Below are 21,175 nucleotides of genomic sequence, written 5' to 3'. Positions count from 1 at the left end.
TAAAATGAAAATTCAATTCAGCTTTATTGTAATACATAGACAAGTCTATGTGCTAATTTAATCTGGGGAAAAAAAAACAATTGATAAATGTATAAAATATGTGTGACTGATTGATATATTGATATGTTTATTTTTCTTTGTATAAAAATGAAAAAAATTGTGTGAAAATTATAAAAATGAACAGAAGATGAAAAAGCTTTTGAAGCATTCTGCAATAAATTTTATCTCAGAACGTTTTGATCTCACTTCACATTTCGTAATGAAGATTGTTTTGTAAAGAGAGAGAGAGAAAGTGATACACTTTGAAAAGATTGGACGGTTTTTGCTTATAATCGTACAAATGGGTTGTATCCGTGAAGTGTGATATCAGCAGAACTAAAATCAACACAAAATTTAATACACTCAATAATACCATAAACAACAGTCGTGTGGTGTTGTTTGAGTTTTGTGTCTTCTATAATTTCATTTCGTTTTTTGGATTTGGTTTGCAAGATTCTTTATGTGAGTTTGTGTATTGAAGCATATTCTGTTGTGTCTGGGGAGAGTCATTTTCTTTTTGTGCCTTATAATGTAACACACTCACCACAAAAAGGCACTAAAAGAAAATGACTCTCCCCAGACACAACAGAATATAATTTCATTGTTTTAGGTTATGAAGAGTGAGTTTTATGGTGAATTATGTTTCATCTAAGTGGTTTGGTTTCAAAGAATGTGTGTTATCTTTATCTGGAATAGTCACATCACTACCAAATAGACAATCAACTGCAGTAGAACTGTGAAGAGGTTTACCAGAAGAGTTCTCATTCTCATTTGTATTAGAAACATCTTCCACATGTTCAAAAGACTTATTAGCTGCACTACTGCATGTGGAATGATTTGGGTCTGAAAATGAATTATTTATTGAAAGTGGATTTTCTTCCACTTGAACAGAATCCATTGTAGAAATTTGTCTTTTACCAATCTCATCCTCTTGACATTTAACATAATCTACCGATACAATATCTGGTTTCAAATCTTCTTCTTTAGCACAATCTGGAAATTTCTCCAACTCTGAAGTATTTCTCGTATCATTAAACATTTTATCTGTATTCACATTAAATGGTATGTTAGAGATGTTAGAAGTGATCTCAGGTGGACAAACTAAAAGTTGTTCATCTGGGGGAAAAGGTTCAGATTTTATACTGACCGTGGGTTGCAAATAAATATTAGCATCTACTTCAATGATAGGTTTGCAATCCAAAACATCGGTTTCAGTGTTATAATGATTTGAATGAAGGTTAGTCGGAGAATGACTGCTACTTTTTGTAGTTGAAACTCTGTCAGATAATCTGGAATCACATTTGGATGATGTCTCTGGTAGCTTTGAAGCAAGCTGCTCTGTTGAATTGGATGAAGTCAAAATTCTTGGTTGATTTAAGTTATTATCTTCTAAAATATTACTACTGAAAAACAAAGGGGACAACGGAATTCTTAAATTACTTTCAAGATTTCTATTTTCAGAATGTTCGTTTGCTACATCAGGAATACTACAACTTGATGTTGATTCTGGGAAACAATGGTTAAAGGAATTTGTTGCCTGAGATAATCTAGATTCCTCGTGTTGTTGTCTATCTCCAGAGACTGTAGCTGAGTTTGCCTCATCTCTGGGGTTCTGACAAATTCTTTTATGCCGTGTCAACTGGATGTGAAATGTAAATGCACACCTACATTTGGTACATTTGAATGGTTTTTCTCCTGTGTGTGTACGGATGTGAGTATTCAAATTACTGCGATCAGAGAAAGCTTTACCACAGTATTGGCACTTGAAAGGCTTGTCACCTGTATGGTGTCGAATATGAGCTTTCAGGTGGCTCGACTGTTGAAATGTCTTTGCACAGAATCGACATTTAAGACTTTCTCGCTTTAAATTATACGACTTTTGGTTATGATGAGTTCTTTTATGTTTATCAAGTAACAACTGCTGGAAAAAGAGTTTCATACAAAATTCACAACGATGCACTTTCTTGGTGCTAAAATTTGCATTATGCGTTTTAAGATGTAAACTAAGTGATTTGCAAGAAGAAAATTTACGTTCACAATAATTACACACTAAGTTTTCATTACCATCAAGTTCTGAAGGAGCTAAGAGAACTGAACCGTTATTGTCTGTGAATTGCTTTTTATGCTGGTTTATGGTCTCAAGATTGGGAGGCAGCTTCCATAATTCCATTGCTAAAGAGGAGAGTCTTCCAGTATTTGAAAATAAACCAACAGGTTGTGGCTGTTCTCGAGAAGTCTTATTAGCCAACAAATCCTTTCTGAAGACATTTTGGGAGGAAAATGGCTGAGAGTTCTGGGTTGAAATTGGCTCCAGGATAAAAGTAGATTCTTGATCTTTCAATAATTGTTGGCATTCTTGAATGTGCCTTTTGAAAGGCTGAGGAAATGTAAAAGCTTGTTTGCATGTTTGGCACCGATATAATTTCCCAGTTGTGTGAGTCGTTAAATGGTTGTCTAAAGTAAAACTGCTGGGAAACATACAATAACATATAGGGCAAATGAAATTATTGTCATTATTTAATTTCTGCTTCAAGGTTTTCTGAGCTAGGCTCTCCTGAAGCACTCCATCCTTTAACAAGTGGCTCTTTTCATGGAGTCGCAAATGACAATCACGTGAAAACGTCATATCACAATATTCGCACTGAAACAATATTTCTTGGGGATGAAGCTTCAAGTGAACTGCTAAGTCTGTAAATCGGTAAAAAGTTTCACCACAAAATTCACACTCGTATACTTTACTTCCTGTATGTAATCTGATATGAACTGCTAGTGTAGTCACTAGTTTGAAAACCTTACTACAGTAACAACAAGGAAACAAACTGCTATTTGCGGCCAAACTCTCGTTGCTTCTTTGAGTGTATGATGAGACATTGGATCTCATTTCAACATTGTCATCATCATTGCAAAATATGCCTGGTTTCACAAAAGAACTGGCTTCCTCTCCAGATTGTGTTAAGGAACTCATTCGGGAAACATTATCATTGCAATAGTTTTTGTTAGCGGTCCCTGATATTTTGTTACATGCAAAAGTTGACAAAGAATTATTTATAGAATCTTGGTCTTCAGAAAATCGGGATGATTTTATGATATCATTTTCTGGATCATTATTGCTATATACATCTGGATTACATTGATTTTCTGTTAAGTTCTGTTGAGTAGAGATAGCTTTTAATTCCACAGCTTTTCTAGAGGATGCATCCTGATAATTAAAATTTGGCTTTTGTTCAACCTGTTCTAAACTGTTACCAGGTCTTGGAAGGAGCAAATTGTCTGACTTTCTGCCAGTAACAGCTCTGTTGTTACAATCCAGTAATTCAGCTTCTTCCTGTAGACTAGTGGTACTATAAGGCATTGTTGATTCAGCTTGGTTATTGTAAACCTGAACTGATAAAGGATCCTCAAAATGGATTTCATTACTGTTGAGTATGTGATCAGTTGTTTTGTCACTGAAAAATATATCTCCAGATTGGCCAAGTTTCTTTGAAACACTGGAATTATTTGCCAAATTAGTTTGTTCTACAGTATTTTGAAGAGGAATTTGCAAAGAATTAGTTCGTTTCTGATATTGATGATGTAACTGTGCTAATGCTGAAGGCTTACAGACTCTTTTATGTCTACTAAGCTGGATATGAAATGTAAAAGCCTTTCCACAAAATAAACATTTAAATGGTTTTTCCCCAGTGTGAGTTCTCCTGTGAGTATTCAAGTTACTACGGTCAGCAAAGGCTTTCCCACAATACTGACACAAAAATGGCTTGACTCCCGTGTGCGTACGTACATGGCTATTAAGCTGGCCAGCCTTCTGAAAAGACTTTTTACATAAAGCACATTCAAACATTTTCTCACTCGTTGCGAAGTTGTGGGATCGCAGATGCACCGACAGTAGATAAAGTCCAAGAAAATTCCTTTTGCAATATTTACAACGAAATAACTTTTTCCCAGGATGATAACTCAGCAAATTCGACTGCAAAGGAATTTGATTTTTATCAGGCAGTTCTAAAGACCCATCTATCGGTGTAGATTCTACAATGGATTTTTCAGTAAGCGTTAACTCTTCAGTAGTAGACTTACTTCTTGGTAATGAATCAGCTGTATCAGACTGATTTATTTCAGTTCTCATCGGCATATTGTGTTTTTTCCATTCTTCTTTGATTTCTGCTACATTTTCTTTAGTTTCACCAACATCAGCAGCAGCTTCCACTTGATTCTCTTCCATTACACCAAGACTCAAAGAATTGCCGTAATGTGTTTCACAATCATTTGTCGTTACTGTTTTGTTGGCTGTGTTAACCTGAAGAGATAATGTAGCGTTTGAAGGGTTTTCCATATAACAACTGTCTGAAGAACCATTGACATCTTTAACGGATGAGATGAAGTGTCTTGACTCTTTGTTTCTTAATTCTGTTCCACTTTGTTCAAAACTGGAAAGTTTGTCTGCTTGAGAGATAAGTGAAATAGTTGATATTCTCTCTTTGGATGGATATTGTATGGAGAGGTTCTTGTTGCCAAAGCATTTGATTTTATGCCGTTGCAACTGAATGTGAAACATAAAGGACTGGTTACAGCTAAGGCATTTGAAGGGTTTCACTTTAGTGTGCAGCCTCATATGAGTGTTAAGATTGCTTTGATTGGAGAAAGCCTTATTACAAAACTGACAAGTGAAAGGTTTATCTCCAGTGTGAGTCCTAATATGGGCATTTAAATGACTAGGCTGTAGAAATGATTTGGGACAAAATTTGCAAGTATAAGGCTTTTTCATGTTGCTCAAATTGGCTTTCACTTTGAAGGTTTCTAAAGGAAATTTGTTATGGCTTTTCTTACAATGTTTGTCTAAGTCATCCTTCTTAGAAAATGACTTGTAACAATATTGGCAAGTTAACAAAGCTTCCTCTGATTTTGATCCCGAAGACAAAGAACTATAGTCAGAGGTATTACTATTGCAATTGGTAGTAGGCGTCAGGTCGTTATCATAATCCTCAGACAAGTCAATGTGACATTGCCTTAAGCAGTCTTTAGAAAACTCTGATGGGAACTCTATCTGTTGGTTAGAAGTATTATCTTGAAGTTTACCATCGAATGTAGACAACCTGGATAAAAGGTTTCTATCAGTAGTTTTCCAGGGTTTCAAACAGATATTTTGCTCATCAGTACTATCATCCGGTGTTTCATCAGTAAGATCAACAATGTTATCTTTGCTACCAGACTCTATCAAATCTGATTGATTTAAAGTAGAATCTACTTCACAGGAAGAATTCACTGAGCTATTAAGAGTTTTGGAATTATCACAGTTTTTTATGAAATCTGGATTAAGTTGGATACTGTAACTGGTACCGCTATTGTTAATGTTGTAAACATGGGATGGCATTGAGATGGTTGGTAGTAATGTATCAACATCATTATTATTATTATTATTATTATCAGAACTACTAAATGATGTGTTGCTCTCCAATACAACAGGCTCAGCTGCTTTGCAATTACGTTTGTGGCGATTAAGTTGGATGTGAAATGTGAACTCTTGAAAACACAATGTACATTTAAATGGCTTTTCACCTGTGTGAAGACGACGATGAGACTTAAGGTTGCTCCGATCAGCAAACCCTTTACCACAAAATGAACATTTATAAGGTTTGGCGCCAGTGTGTGTGTGTAAATGAGAATTGAGACGAGCAACTTGCTGGAATGTTTTGCCACAAAATTTGCACTCGAAATTTCTTTGGCAATTATGAGAATTCAAGTGTATTACTAACTGGTAAGAATGATGGAAAGTCTTTTTGCATACATCACAAAAAATAGATTTTCGATGGACAGGTTTCTTTGAAATTGTGTTGCTATTAATTAAATCCTCTTTGTTCCTCATGTCAGTCGTTGTCTTGTCGCTCCTACTTAGAAGATCTGAAGGATTGGATGAAGGAACTTCATTTTCTGGCGCTGTGTTAGCATCAAAAGTGGATTTAACTTCTTCAGAAGTGCCATTAGGTGAATCAGAATCAATATAAATAATTTTATCATACTTGATATTTTCAGAGAGACAAGCATTTTTCTGTATGGAGCTAGTTCCACTTTCTTCAATCTGTTGACTATTAAAACCAGCGTTAGTCATATTAGCAGTTACATATATACTATTGGTTTGGGGCTGGAATTTATGTTTCTCCTGTTTTGAGACATTTGTGTATGGCAAGGATTCATCCTCAGACTTATACAAATCGTAAGTTTCTGTATTTAACAAACCACAACTGGACACAACTGCGTCAGCAGAAATTTCACGTAGATCTTTCGAAGAGCCACAAATGGAAGAGGAATCTTTTGTATCACTGTACCTGTTATTTGATGATGCTGGTTCATTATGAAAACTGGAGATTGTACTGTTTGTTTCATTTTTACTGAAAAACAAATTACTGGGTTGTTGCATATCATCAGAACACTCACCTAAGATAAAACTAGATGCTGCTGAATATAAGCTATTTTCACTAAAAGGAGCACTTTGCATAGGACTGATATCAGATGTAAAATTATTAAATTGAGATTGATTAGCAACAGCGATGGTGGTGTTATAATTATTGTTCTTCTCATCCATCTGAAAACTTGATGTGGAATTTGTATTCCTGGACATGCAAACTTTTTTGTGACGACTCAATTGAATATGAAATGTGAAAGCCTTCTCACATAATTCACATTTGAATGGTTTCTCACCTGTATGTGTACGAATATGCGTGTTAAGATTGCCTCGGTCAGTGAAAGCTTTTGGGCAGTAAGGACACTGGAATGGCCGGTCTCCTGTGTGTGTACGAACATGTGTGGTCAAATGGCCAGATTGAGTAAAAGATTTTTTACAGTAGCTACACTTATAAGGTTTTTCAGACTGAAATGTCTGATTGCTTACATCAGCAATTAAGTCAACCGCATCGGAAGAAGCCATGTTGCATTTAGAAAACATTTCATCAGGACTAGAAGCATTCTGAAAAATATCCTTATTAGAATATTTCCCAGACATTAAAGAACGATAAACTTAAGGTTATGTTTTAATTCATACTTAATGATGCCAATTCAAAATCAATATATGGGTGTTGCATGTATATGTGTGTATATATGTTGTTTGCAACAACGTCACTTTTGGATCCTTCGATGTCGGCTCTTCCTATCATTGCGATTGTGGATGATGAGTGTTCACCATTGGACAACAATAAATCAAATGAATTTCTCCAAATCAGTAAACATTCAGTAAAACAGATTATGCTTGCTACTATAAGCTGTGCAATGCATTCATCAATTAAATTGTCTGGTGTTTAAATATCATTTTCTTTCCTTATTAATACTGCATTTCAACCAGAACTTCCCTTTTATTGATCATTCAATTCATTCCATTTATTGTACTGTAGTTCTTGTTTCCTACTCAAAGATTTCACACATCCACTGAGTCATGGTCAATAAGTCGTTAACCTTCTACCAATCATCCTACAAAAAAAGAATAAAGATTTTTTAATTGAGTTATAAAAAACTTTGGATATCGTGATGCAGCAGAATATAAATACAAGAATCAAGAATATAAATCCTGTTTGGTCATTGCTCTCCCAAATGATAATATTTTTAACCCTTTAGCACTTAAACTGGCTGTATCCAGCCTGAATATTCTACCTGCACATTACATGCCTCTGTTGAATCTCTTCCCTTCAACATATCCACCAAACACCCACACCCTCTGCCTACCTGTATCCACTCACTACATCTTCTCACCCTAACCCCTACTCCTGCCTTTCAGTCACCTTTCGCAATCTCGGAAATTTACCTACCCACACACTCTATCCAGATCCAATCCCTGGTCTGCTTCACTTTATACACCTCCCTGTCACTTGGCTGCATGCCCCATTACATCTTCACCAAGATCTCTCTCTCTCTCTCTCCAACTGAGCTAGCTCTGTATCTCCTCTATTACCAGACACCTATTTCTGTCCCTCTATTCATACACAAACTTCTCATAACCTGGCACAAAGCCATCTCCCCCAATACTACTCCCCTACTCAGTTAAGAGGTCCTTGTCTATGCAAGATACTCGGTGACCTCACTGCTGCTGGGGACACATAACAAGCATCTAGTACACTTCATAAAGCAGCAGACATTAGGAAAGGTGTCCAACCATACAAACCACACCAAAGCAGGCAGTAGAGCTTCACACAACACTGTGATATCACTGTAACTACTTTTGTCCAAGACATCTCCTTTACCCACGTAGCAGCTGACTATGATGCTGCTACATCAGTCATTGAATATAACTCCTTCTGGATGACTTTATCAACTGTACAAGTAATCAGGCCATATCCCACCCTGCCAGATATCTTAAGTGTCCTGGTGGTAATTCCTGATCTTTGTATCCTTAATTGCCTTATCTACAATGCAGCTGTCTACTCGGATATTTGGTCTCTCTATTGGGTCCACATTAGGAACACTTTCATTTTCCCATGCATTCTCCACATTTAAAAGCCTTTCATAGTGACACTTTCATGCCACCTCTTTTTTTTCCCCCAGAGTACCATCATCCATTCAAGCACACCTCTCATCTACAACATCATGATTTTCTTTGTATGCTGTCTTACTATCCAGAAGATCTCATGCCTCTAGTTCTTACACCACAGAACATTGACAAATTTCTTCCGTTTTGCTTTTCCCCAAGTGAAATATACCTGCCACCTAGCTTCTCTTCTAGCAACCTAGTATAGTTCTCAGTTGCCCCAGTTCCTCTATGCCTGTTTCTTTGCTCTTATGGCACCGTTTTCTTCAATGACCCACCATCAAGTCACCCTATGTCTGGCTGGAACTTTGTACCAGCCACAAATTTGATCTGTTGCCCATAGTAGGCTACCTTGAAGGAACTTCTAGTTGTCCTTGCAAATCATATACAAAGATGAATAATGGTTGGCCTAGTTCTTTATGTATGTGCAATGTCTGTCTGCATGACATTATGACAAAAACTGTGGAAGCAAAATTGTAAACTTAATAACCTGAAATATTGTGTTTATTCAGCTATAATTTTCCCTCAAGTATAAAGCACATTGCTAATTTTGGGCAAAGAAATCTCAGAAAAATATCTCTGTATCACTAAAGGCTGGTACTAAGATAATAGTCATTTTTGTTATATATACATTAAAAAAAAAACAATTCCAAGTATTTTTACAAACTAGTTTTCATGTATAACACCCACCCTTAATTCTAAGGTTTCAAAACCTGGATTTAAAATGTTATAAACACAAATAAAAATAGTAATATAAAAACCTACAAAAAAGCAGCTAACAGTTATAAAATTCATTGACACTATACACACACACACATATATATATATATATATATATATTATATATATTATATATATATATATACATAATAATGAAGAGGTAGACCCAGGAAAACCTGGGACGAGGTGGTGAAGAACTTCCGCTTTCCATGCTAGCATGGGTTGGACGGTTCAACTGTGGTCTGGGGAGCCCGAAGGCTGCACCAGGCCAGTCAGATCTGGCAGTGTTTCTACAGCTGGATGCCCTTCCTAAATTCATGTCTTTACACCACCCTCATCACCTCCACAAATTCCCGTATATTGTAATTCTAAAAATAAAGTCATATCATTGAAATCCCAAAGCTACAAGATAATATATGATAATATATGATAATATATGATCAGTGTATAAATAAGTGTTGCATTATCATATATTATCTTGTAGCTTTGGGATTTCAATGATATGACTTTATTTTTAGAATTACAATATATGGGAGAGGCCAGATCTGGCTCGTTTGAAGAGAAAACAATATTTGGGCCTGATATGGTCGGTTTAAATGTTAAATGGTTAAATAATACTTCAGAGAGAATATCTAAAATTTTTAGTCTGGTCTATTTCTTGACGGTAGCCATACTGGGGCATCACTTTGAAATGTTTAGTCGGACAAATCGACCCCAATACATAATCTTTTTTTTTTAAAATCTGCTACGTATTCTAACGCTCTCTCTTACCGAACCAGTAAGTTACGGGGGACGTAAACAAACCAGCACCGGTTGTCAAGTGGTGTGCACGACACACACACACACATATATATATATATATATATATATATATATATATATATATATATATATATATATATATATATATATATATGCAGCGAGCTTGCATACAATTTCCTTCAACCAAATTTATTTGCAAGGCATTGGTCAGACCGGGACATTAGTGAAAGACATAAAGACATTGCCCAAGGTGCCGCGAAGAGCTATTCTTGCACCTACAAAGTTAGCAGAGCATAGTTTCGATCAAAGCTCTGGGTTATGAACCCAGCACACTTCCATTCTATCATTCTGCTAACCCAATTTCTTTGTATTTCACTTTTGATTACATTTTCTTTTAACATATATTTCTTTTGTACGGAATACTTTTGTAATGTTTTACCATTATATCTGTCTCCTAGTGGTAGACCAAGAACAAGATGGGTAAATAATAGCCTTAATCTCAGTCGATCACACTCAAAAATCCAGAAGGTTGCTTTTGGTAAATCATATGGAAGAGGTACCAGATGACGAACTCCACAACCCTCACAAGAATAGTGGGTGGAAAAGATGGGTGGACGTACGGACGGTCACCCGCCTCGTAAGACAGGAGTAATGGTAAAAAAATTGGCACTACTTAAATACAGAGGTCCTGATGCATCTACGTAACAATGTTTTTACAGTCCACACTAGTTAGGGTTAGGGTTGGTTAGTGTTAGGGTTAGCTAGGATTAGGGCTACGGAGATGCGTCGGGACCTCTGTATTTAAGTAGTACCAAAAAATTTAGGGCATAGAATTTGTGGAGGTGATGAGGGTGGTGTAAAGACATGAATTTAGGAAGGGCATCCACCTGTAGAAACACTGCCAGATCTGACTGGCCTGGTGCAGCCTTCGGGCTCCCCAGACCCCAGTTGAACCGTCCAACCCATGCTAGCATGGAAAGCGGACGTTAAACGATGATGATGATGATATGTAAAATGAATAAATAATCCAACATTATAATATCTGTAAGTTGATAAACAAACCAAATTTGTTTCTCCATTTTCTTATTTGTATTATATATATGTATGTATGTATGTATGTATATGTGTGTGTGCGTTTGTCTCCCTACTATTGCTTGACAACCGATGTTGGTGTGTTTACGTCCTCGAAACTTAGCGGTTCGGCAAAACAGACCAATAGAATAAGCACTAGGCTTATAAAGAATCCTGGGGTCGATTTCTTCGACTAAAGGCGGTGCTCCATCATGGCCGCAGTCAAATGACTGAAACGTGTAAAAGGGTAAAATGCGTGAATATGTTGGTGGCTGTGAAAGGAAGTAAAAAGTAAGATGGACATTTCGAACGGGGCCGTTGTTGCTGGGGAAAGTTTTTCTATTTCTCCCGACACAGACACACGCGACCATCAATCTAGAGTCTGAGGTTAGGCGTCACATATATTGAATGACATCGAATCTGGGTGGAAATAAAGAGGAAAACTAAAGGAGGGGGCGAAGCAAGATGTTAGAGAGGGACCCGAGAATAAAAGGAAGAAGAAAACAGACAAAGTGTATAAAAAGGGAAGAATATTTACAATAAGCAAAGAGCAGCATCAGACTCGGCTTCTGCATCCGGGAGTTTGTGATAAATGGATAAAATCTATCTCGAGTCGAAATGCTAAGGAATCTGTTGAAATAATAAACAACAACGATGTCAGATTCACTTCGTTACGAGTATTGTGATTACGCGTGCGCATTGGAGCGTACTCGAAGCGGTGTCGAAGCATAAAGTGTATACCATGAAATATTATTCCTTTTAAAATATCTTCGGAATTGCTAAAGAACCGGACGTGATGATGCCTTCCGTATTCCTTTTTCTTTTATTTATTTTTGGCGTAACTTCGGTATAAGTACCGGAAGTAACGGATACATGTCAAGAAAGTGTTTTTTCTTTATATATATGGTGGGTTAGGGTTAGGGTCTGTGTTAGGGTTAGAGTTAGAGTAAGGGTTTCTGTTATCTTCAGAAATGTAAACAAAGCCACTTACGGTACTTATACCGAAGGATCACCTTATTTTTTTCTTTTACTTGTTTCAGTCATTTGACTGCGGCGATGCTGGAGCACCGCCAATCGACCCCAGGACTTATTCTTTGTAAGCCTAGTACTTATTCTATCTGTCTCTTTTTGCCGAACCGCTAAGTTACGGGAGCCTAAACACACCTGCATCGGTTGTCAAGCAATGTTGAGGGAGACACACAGACACACAAACACACACACACACATATATATATATATACATATATACAACGGGCTTCTTTCAGTTTCCGTCTACCAAATCCACTCACAAGGCTTTGATCGGACCGAGGCTACAGCAGGAGACACTTGCCCAAGATGCCACGCAGTGGGACTGAACCCGGAACCGTGCGGTTGGTAAGCAAGCTACTTACCACACAGGCACTCCTGCGCCTATATATCTCATTGTGGCCTTGTGTCTAATTATGAACATGGCCGGCTAGAAGAAAACAGAGACGAGCCTTTCGTGATCTTGGCATTTTTAGTAGTAGTAGTAGTAGTAGTAGTATCAGCAGCAGCAGATGAAGATGCTGTTGTTATATTGTTCAGCCCCAGGCCAACTCTGTTGAACTGAGTTTATGATCAAAAGTGCTTAAGTGGTTGTATGGTAAGAAGCATGCTTGCCAACCACATGGTTCAGTCCCACTGCGTATATATATATATATATATATATATATATATATATATATATATATATGTGTGGTGTGTGTGGTGTGTGTGTGTGTGGTGTGTGTGTGTGTGGTCTGTTCCCCACCACTGCACAACCGTTAGTATGTTTATGTCCTCGTAACTTAGCGGTTCAGCAAAAGAGACTTGAACTGGGGTCGATTCATTTTTGACTAAAATTCTTGAAGACAGTGCCCCAGCATGGCCGCAGACTAGTGACCGAAACAAGTAAAATGTAGGGTCTTTACCTTTTGACCGACAGATTTAAAAAATAATTTTTTGTAACATTTGAAACTTCGGATACTGGTAGAATGTGTCATATAAAACATCAATTACTCTCAGCGTTTTTGAGAAAAACACACGCTTTTCGTCTCGTCCTAGCGTACAAATCCTGCATTTTCTATGAACTTTTGCACGGACATAAGACTTTCACATAGACTTTCAACAACTATTTCAGCTGTAGACTTTTTACAAAGGACACTATTTTCAGTTAAGTTTGTTATTTTTGCTTATTTTAGCCAGATGGATTAGAGGCCGCGTAATGAATATATCTTGAATTCATTGTCGTTTTGTCGTTGGTGTATGTCAGAACCTTTATAGATGAAAATCTTCAAGTCCGTCCTGATGGAGCTCTCATACCCCTACTTCTTGGATCCTCTGGAGATACGTTTTATGAGGTGTAATTGGAAGTATTGATTAAGTTTTACAATTCGGGATGGGAGCCAACTTGCCCCGGTTGTCTTTCTGTGGTGTCACCTGACTCTCCAGTTGATATCAGACAATTCTTGGTCGTTACCTGGTCTGTTCCAGTTTCCATTAGTTAATCTCCAAAGATTTAGGCAACAGATGCTCTGAGATTATTGGTGATGTTTCGGAGAACGCAGGAGATTTTTACATCTTTCAAATCAGACCTTCTCGCCTAGATAATGCAACCAAATTTAATGACGTCCCATCTTGCATTCCAGCTGCAACAAACTACAGGTTTGTTCTCTTTATCCAGAGTTACATGTTGTTTTCTTTGCGACTTCAATGAAGGAACTAATGTCTCATGATTCGAAGCTCTCTCTATGCGCTTTGCAGACTGGGCACCCCAGAAGTCCCAGGCAAACCACTTAAGCTAGTTCGTTGTGAGCCCACTAATCTCGGCTTCTGTGCTACTCTACCAACTCCTGATATTTAGCAAGCTTTCTCTGGTGACACTTTTCATTGGGTTCTTACCAGGACACAATCACTTTCCTCCCGATCACCTACTTGACGGAATTTGAGATGATCGTGTTTGGACGGAGAGTTATTCGTAAGATCCGATCAGGAAACTTTAGTTGATTTTACTAGATCCACTCTTCGCTGCCACCTTGGTCTGTGGAAAACAGACATGGTCTTCTCTGTCGAAAGAGCTTCTTTCCAGCTTTGGAAAAGGAGGGTGGTTTTCATGCCGAAGTGATGTTTAGTGGATTTGCTCCGAGCTTCTGGTCATGGCGCTGACGCTAGAGGCTGTCAGCTAACGCTTTGGGGCAATTACCGAGGAGTTGTTAATGGGAACCCCTTCCAGTATATAGAGACTAGGAAGGTGTTTCGTTTATGCTCTATGTGCAAAGGTTTGTCAGGCTTAGTAAGCTGTCGAGGTTACTGTATCAGGAATTTCACAGGATTTTCAAAATATTTATTGAAACAAAGCATCAATTAGGAATAAGAGATGTAACTCCTTAAATATATTCATAGAAGACTTCCTATAAAAATTATGTATGTATGTATGTATGTATGTATGTATGTATGTGTATGTATGTATGCGCGTGTGTATGTATGTATGTATGTATGTATGTATGTATGTATGTATGTATGTATGCGCGTGTGTATGTAGTATGTATGTATGTATGTATGTATGTATGTATGTATGCGCGTGTGTATGTATGTGTGTATGTATGTATGTGTGTATGTATGTATGTATGTATGTATGTATGAGCGTGTGTATGTATGTATGTGTGTATGTATGTATGTATGTATGTATGTATGTATGTATGTATGTATGTATGTATGTGTGTATGTGTGTATGTATGTGTGTATGTATGTATGTGTGTATGTGTGTATGTATATATGTATGTGTGTATGTATATATGTATGTGTGTATTATGTATGTGTGTATGTATGTATGTGTGTATGTATGTGTGTATGTATGTGTGTGTGTTTATATGAATGTATGTATGTATGTGTGTATGTATGTATGTATGTATGTATGTATGTATGTGTGTATGTATGTATGTATGTGTGTGTGTGTGGTGTGTGTGTCTTTGTGTTCGTGTTTCTCTCCCTCAACTTCACAGCCGATGAGGATTTGTTTACGTCTCCGTAACTTAGCGGAACGACAAAAAAAACCGATAGAATAAGTACCTGACTTAAAACAATAAAAAATACTGGGGTCGATTTTTTTTCAACTAAACCCTCAAAAGCAGTGCTCCAGTATAGGGCCGAAACAAAAGATAAAAGAGACACAAGCGTGTGTGTGTGTGTGTGTGTGTGTGTGTGTGTGTGGTGTGTGTGTGTGTCTTTGTGTTCGTGTTTCTCTCCTCAACTTCACAGCCGATGAGGATTTGTTTACGTCTCCGTAACTTAGCGGAACGACAAAAAAACCCGATAGAATAAGTACCTGACTTAAAACAATAAAAAATACTGGGGTCGATTTTTTTTCAACTAAACCCTCAAAAGCAGTGCTCCAGTATAGGGCCGAAACAAAAGATAAAAGAGACACAAGCGTGTGTGTGTGTGTGTGTGTGTGTGTGTGTGTGTGTGTTGTGTGTGCGTGTGTGTGTGCGTGTGCGTGTGTGTGTATGTGTATGTGTCGCGCGCGCTTCGCTTTGTTTTGCTTCTGTTCATCCGTGATTATGTTATTTTGCAAACAAAATATGGTTAATGTTTACTTTAACACCAAAACAAAAGGAAGACAAGTGTAATGGATGTTTTAAAAAATGTGTATCAAACGAAGAGTTTGAAAAGAAAAATTTGCTCCAGCGAACCGGGGATGGGGGTGGAGGGAGGACTTTCGGAAAATTCACAAGATCCGATTTTTTCCCCTCATGACTTTTAGGAAAATGGATATCTTTCAACGAAATTTTATAGACTCTTTACTCTTTTTTTCACTCTTTTACTTGTTTCAGTCGTTTGACTGCGGCCATGCTGGAGCACCGCCTTTAGTCGAGCAAATCGACCCCAGGACTTAGTCTTTGTACTTATTCTATCGGTCTCCTTTTGCCGCTAAGTTACGGGGACGTAAACACACCAGCATCGGTTGTCAAGTGATGTTGGGGGAGGGACAAACACAGACACACAAACATACACACACACACCACATCACACACACACACACACACACACACCACACACACATTATATATATATATATATATATATATATATATATATATATATATATATATATATATGTAGCGACGGGCTTCTTTCAGTTTCCGTCTACCAAATCCACTCAGCCCGAGGCTATAGTAGAAGACACTTGCCCAAGGTGCCACGCAGTGGAAATGAGCCCAGAACCATGTGGTTGGTAAGCAAGCTACTTACCACACAGCCACTCCTGCGCCTATATATAAATACCTTTCAAACGGCATAGCTTACGATTATAAAGAAATTTGTAGGGAAATTTTTTCCGAGGGGTGGGGAGAGGACTTTCGAACAGAAAGAAATTCACTAATTATTATTATCATTTTTTTTTTTTTGCTTGAGTAATGGAAAAAAAAGTTTTAAAAAGATCCCAACGGTGGAGATGTGCTAAAAACAATAGTTAAATCGCCCTTAACCTTTTTTCCATAGTGAAATCATATTCAACACCGTATTAATGAATTCGTTTCTCTTACCATGATACATGGGGTCTTTTTTAAAACCTTTTTCGATTACTCAAACGAAAAATAAATGAACCTAAAACTTTAAAAGAAAAAAAAAACTTATTTCCATTACACTCAAGCAAAAATATAATTTATGAATTTCTTTCTCGTCGAAAGTTTTCTCACACCCTCGGAAAAAATTTTCCCCACAAATTTCTTTATAATCGTAATCTGTGCCGTTTGAAAGGTATTTATATACAATTTCATGAAAAGATATCCATTTCCCTAAAAGTTAAGAGGGCAAAAAATCGGATCTCGTGAATTTTCCGAAAGTCCTTTCCCCACCCCCGGTTCGTTGGAGCAAATTTTTGTTTTCATATTTGTTTAATGCACATATTATTTATAAACCAATTACACTTGTTTTGCTTTTGTTTTGGTGACCGGGAATAATTATTAACCAAAAATATATAAAAAATATATTATTTTCTGTAGAGAATATGAAAATTTATAAGGCACATGAAATGAATACGTGAAAATAAACGAAGCGTTTGTGCAGCACGCCCAGTCATTGATATACGTGTGTAATTTACTCGTGGTTGTTCAAATTTCAGATTCGCTGGTTGAATGTAACTTCCTTCAGAAAAGCCGTACACTATACATTTTCTTGTATGGAACCGTTCGTTTATACTCCCACATCACACATGCTTGTACGTTGTTCGTTGTTCGTATGTCGCTTCACTAGGCGAATGGGCTCCCGGTGACTGATATGCGTGCGTAGTATGCTCGTTGTTCATTAATCGTATTTCAGATCGTTATGCGAGAGTCAATACGTATAGAAGCGACGAGAGGGGGCATCCCTGACGGACCGAACGTGCGATGTCGAAAGGTCTCGATAGATGTCCATTTACGCGAATTACCGAACGGATGCCTCTGTACAAAGCGGCTATCCAGCCGCGGAAGACGGGACCGAAGCCAGCCGCTCTGAGGACAGCCTCCAAGTATCGATGGTCTACCCTATCGAAAGCTTTCGATTGATCCAAATTGATCACCGCCCCACCCATGCCAGGTTCGTTAACTACCCTGTCTATGATGTAGCGCATCAGGTGGAGGTTGTCATGGATGGTCCGGCCCGGCACGGCGCACGTTTGCGCCTTGTCGACCAGTTTCTCGATGACAAGCGCCAACCTCTTGGCTAACACCTTGGCCAAAATTTTCAAGTCTGCATTAAGCAGAGTGATGGGCCTAAAGTTATCTATTTCATTTCCCTTGTTTAGATCTTTCTTCAGCAGTGTTACGGCTCCTCGGATCACGAAACCAGGAATGCTCCCGCCAAGACGTCTCCAAACAAGTCTGGCATACAACTGTAAAGCTCGTAGGGTAGACCATCCAAAACCGGCGATTTGTCCCTCGAGCATTCTGCCATCGCGTCCTGCAATTCCGCCGCCGTGATGGCACCTTCGCAGCACCCTGCCTCACTTGTCGAGAGTCGTGGTAGGCTGTGTAGGTAGGCACTGAAGTCCACCCTACGTTCTTGCCCGCCACTCGTCCCGAACAGTCGGGCAAAATGCTGTTGAAAGGCCTCACACATTTTACTTGGCTCGAGCAATTCGTGCCCCTGTTCATCTACCGGAGACCGAATGGTGGATTTGTTGCCCTGTTGCGCCTCTGCCACCCGGGCCTCTCCCGCGGCTCCAACACCTTCGTTCCTTAGAGTACGCATCCTAGCTCTGACAGCACACCCTTCGTGTTTGGCGTTGAAGTGTCGGTCGAGGGCCAACCTCGCCGCCAAAACGTCGGATGCGATGCCGCTTCTAATTGCCTCTTCTAGCTTCTTAACTAGCCCACCCTCTACTCTATTTCTATCGATGGCTAGTGCTTTGCTGTACCTATTCGCTTCTGCTTTTTTGCTCTCTTGAGGGCAAACCACCATTTGTTGTTGACGGCCCCCGTCAAAGCCCTCTTTACTAGTGTGCTAATCCGGTCTCTGAAAACCCGTCTCGATGGGAAAGACGCGTTTAGTTTCCAGTATCCGGGACCCTGCCTAAGTGTCTTACCTAAGTCTAGCGTACATGTCACAAGTTTGTGATCCGTGTAGCTGACTATGTGGAATTGTGGACATCCTATGCTATCTCTATCTACTGTCCTACACAGTATCCTATCTAGATACGATCTCGACGACCCGATGCGGTTGTTCCATGTCCACGTTGGCGTATTCGGATGGTCTAGTCGGAACTTGTCAGACAGTTGAAAGCGTCTGAACAGGTCTCTGAGGCATTTGCATCCCCGTCTATTCCTATCTCTGCCCACGTAGTCTACATGCGTGTCCAAGGTAGCATTCCAATCCTCCACTAAGAGTAAAGGACGAGACGTTCCCAAGAATACTTCTAGACGTTGAAAGAAGTCCGCCCGACCTGTTAAGGGCGGTGCGTAGACTGATACGAGTCGAAAAGCGCACCCATTGCTGCCGTCGACATCCAGGACGACCAGTCTACCCTCCGGGTCTACGAATATTGTCTTTACTTTGAGATCCAGACTCTTGCGAAAAAGTACCGCGGTGCCACTACTGCCCATTCTTGGCAGACAGGGGGGAAAATAAACGTTGAACTGTCCGCCAAACATGGTCTTTAGGGCCCGCGGATTGTGGAGTCTAGTCTCACTTATGGCTATGATTTCTAACTTGTGTGACTTTATGTCATTTAAGAGGTACCCTTGTTTCCAAGGGGACCCCAAGCCACGCGCATTTACACAACCAATCTTGATCATAATCCTAATGAATTAGAATACAAGTGAAAGGAACAGAGGGTTACTTACTGCTCGAAAGTTTTTGCTTTCTCTTCCTTTGGTTTGTCCTCGAGGAGATCCCAGTAAAGTTTCTTTGTGAGATATTTTTGGCATTTACCAACCGCACTGGGGAAAATGCCTTTGAGTGTGTGGTGCAGACTTCTGGAGATGTGTAATATTTTGATGTGGTCTGGTGGTGTTGTGTATGGGGGATTGTTGTTTTTATGTCATCTTCTGTTATGTTTGTTTTTGATTTGATGTATTCATCAAATTTGTGTTTTTGGTGTCTATAGCTGTAAGCATGTTTGCTGTATATATTTTTGTGGTGTTGGTGTGGCTGTTGTTTGTGTTGGGTTTTGAAATGTGTTCGGGAGATGTATTTCCCCCTGCTTTGTTTGTGTTTGCATTTGATTTGGTTGCGTTTCTGCTCTTTATTTTCCTTCCTTTTCTAGCTATTTGCCATTCCTCACTGGTTTCGTCTTCCGACGAATTTTCTGAGGAATCAGTAGGGGGTAGGGGTATGTTGTAGGCTTCTATGTATGTCTGTGTAAGTGGTTGTGCTGTTGTTTTCGTGGCTGTTGGTTGTTGAGTGTTTGTGTGTGGTGAGTGCGGTATAAGGGATGGGGAATCAGTTTTTGTATATTTTCTTTGTTTTTCTGTTCCTTTGGTTCTTGCTGTTGTTGGTGGTGTTGATATTTTCTCAGGTGTTGAGTATTTTTTGGCTGTTGACGGATTAGCTTGGTGTGCTTCTCTTGTCGTCTTTTGTGTTGATGGTGGTGTGGGTAGTAGAGATTTTTTCTCGGAGTGCTTTGGTTGTGGTAGTGGTTGTTGTCGCTCTTGGTGTGCAGTGGTTGGGCACGTCTTTTTCAAGTGTGTTTCGCTTCCACACAAATAGCAACGTGGTCGCCTGCCCTCTACCACTACATAAAGTTTGTAGCCTTCTGGCAGTTCTATAGTGGTGGGTATCTTTTCTCTTGTTGTTTCATCCAACTGAAGAAGGAATTGGATTGATTTTCCCACCCAGTCTTTCTGTCCTAGAACAGCGATTTCAAGGATGTTTGTCTCTGCCATTTCAAAGCAGATGGCAGAGACTAACCATTGTATTTCGACTTCATGTGGTACATTTTTTTATTTGGTCTTTTGTCACTCTCTGGTTTAAATAGATTGGTATCATTACCAAGTCGTCTGAATGCAGCTCCAATGTGGAAAATCGTTTTGCTAAATTTTCGTTGAAAAAACGTACTTGGACTGTACCAAATTTATTTACCCAACTGATATACTCCTTAGAGTCCCATGCAGGACGAAGGCATTTTTCAATTTTTTCCTGCGGTGCATTTTCTGGTCGTCTTGTTTTCTTGTTGATGACTTTGTATAGATAGATAGATAGATAGATAGATAGATAGATAGATAGATAGATAGATAGATAGATAGATAGATAGATAGATAGATAGATCGATAGATAGATAGATAGATAGATAGATAGATAGACGGACGGACAGGTGGGTAGGTGGGTGGATGGATGAATGGATGGATGGGTGGATGGATGGATGGATGGATGGATGGATGGATGGATGGGTGGGTGGATGGATGGATGGATGGATGGATGGGTGGATGGATGGATAGATAGATATGTGTGTGTGTGTGTGCGCGCGCGAGTATGTGTGAGTTTTTCATTGCGCAATCTGAATTACACAGAAATCGATAGTTATCTCCCCTATATTACAATTACTAACAAAGATTAAATATGGACGAAACAACTTACAGACCGAATAAATCAATAAACAAATGA

At 38.8% G+C, this 21,175-nt stretch overlaps 1 protein-coding gene across 3 annotated transcripts; it reads right to left on the bottom strand.

The window, feature by feature from the left end:
- Positions 1–11,788, bottom strand: LOC115220368 (zinc finger protein Xfin-like). Of its 3 annotated transcripts, XM_036509907.1 has the most exons (4): positions 11,634–11,788; positions 7,477–7,491; positions 642–7,373; positions 1–466 (listed from the first exon to the last, which is right to left on the bottom strand). In XM_036509907.1, exon 3 carries the CDS (start codon positions 7,028–7,030, stop codon positions 677–679), a length of 6,354 nt encoding a protein of 2,117 aa, XP_036365800.1. In that variant the 5' UTR covers positions 7,031–7,373; positions 7,477–7,491; positions 11,634–11,788; the 3' UTR covers positions 1–466; positions 642–676. The 3 variants fall into 3 exon arrangements, 2 of the variants coding, with proteins under 2 accessions (XP_036365800.1, XP_036365801.1); XR_005002453.1 differs by having other exon boundaries at positions 1–454; positions 611–7,491; XM_036509908.1 differs by lacking the exons at positions 7,477–7,491; positions 11,634–11,788 and adding an exon at positions 11,135–11,151 and having other exon boundaries at positions 642–7,119.
- Positions 11,789–21,175: the final 9,387 nt, after the last annotated feature.

The sequence above is a fragment of the Octopus sinensis genome, linkage group LG16, assembly GCF_006345805.1.
Source record: "Octopus sinensis linkage group LG16, ASM634580v1, whole genome shotgun sequence".
In the NCBI taxonomy this organism is placed as follows: domain Eukaryota; kingdom Metazoa; phylum Mollusca; class Cephalopoda; order Octopoda; family Octopodidae; genus Octopus; species Octopus sinensis.
This window is presented reverse-complemented; position numbering and strand designations above follow the sequence as displayed.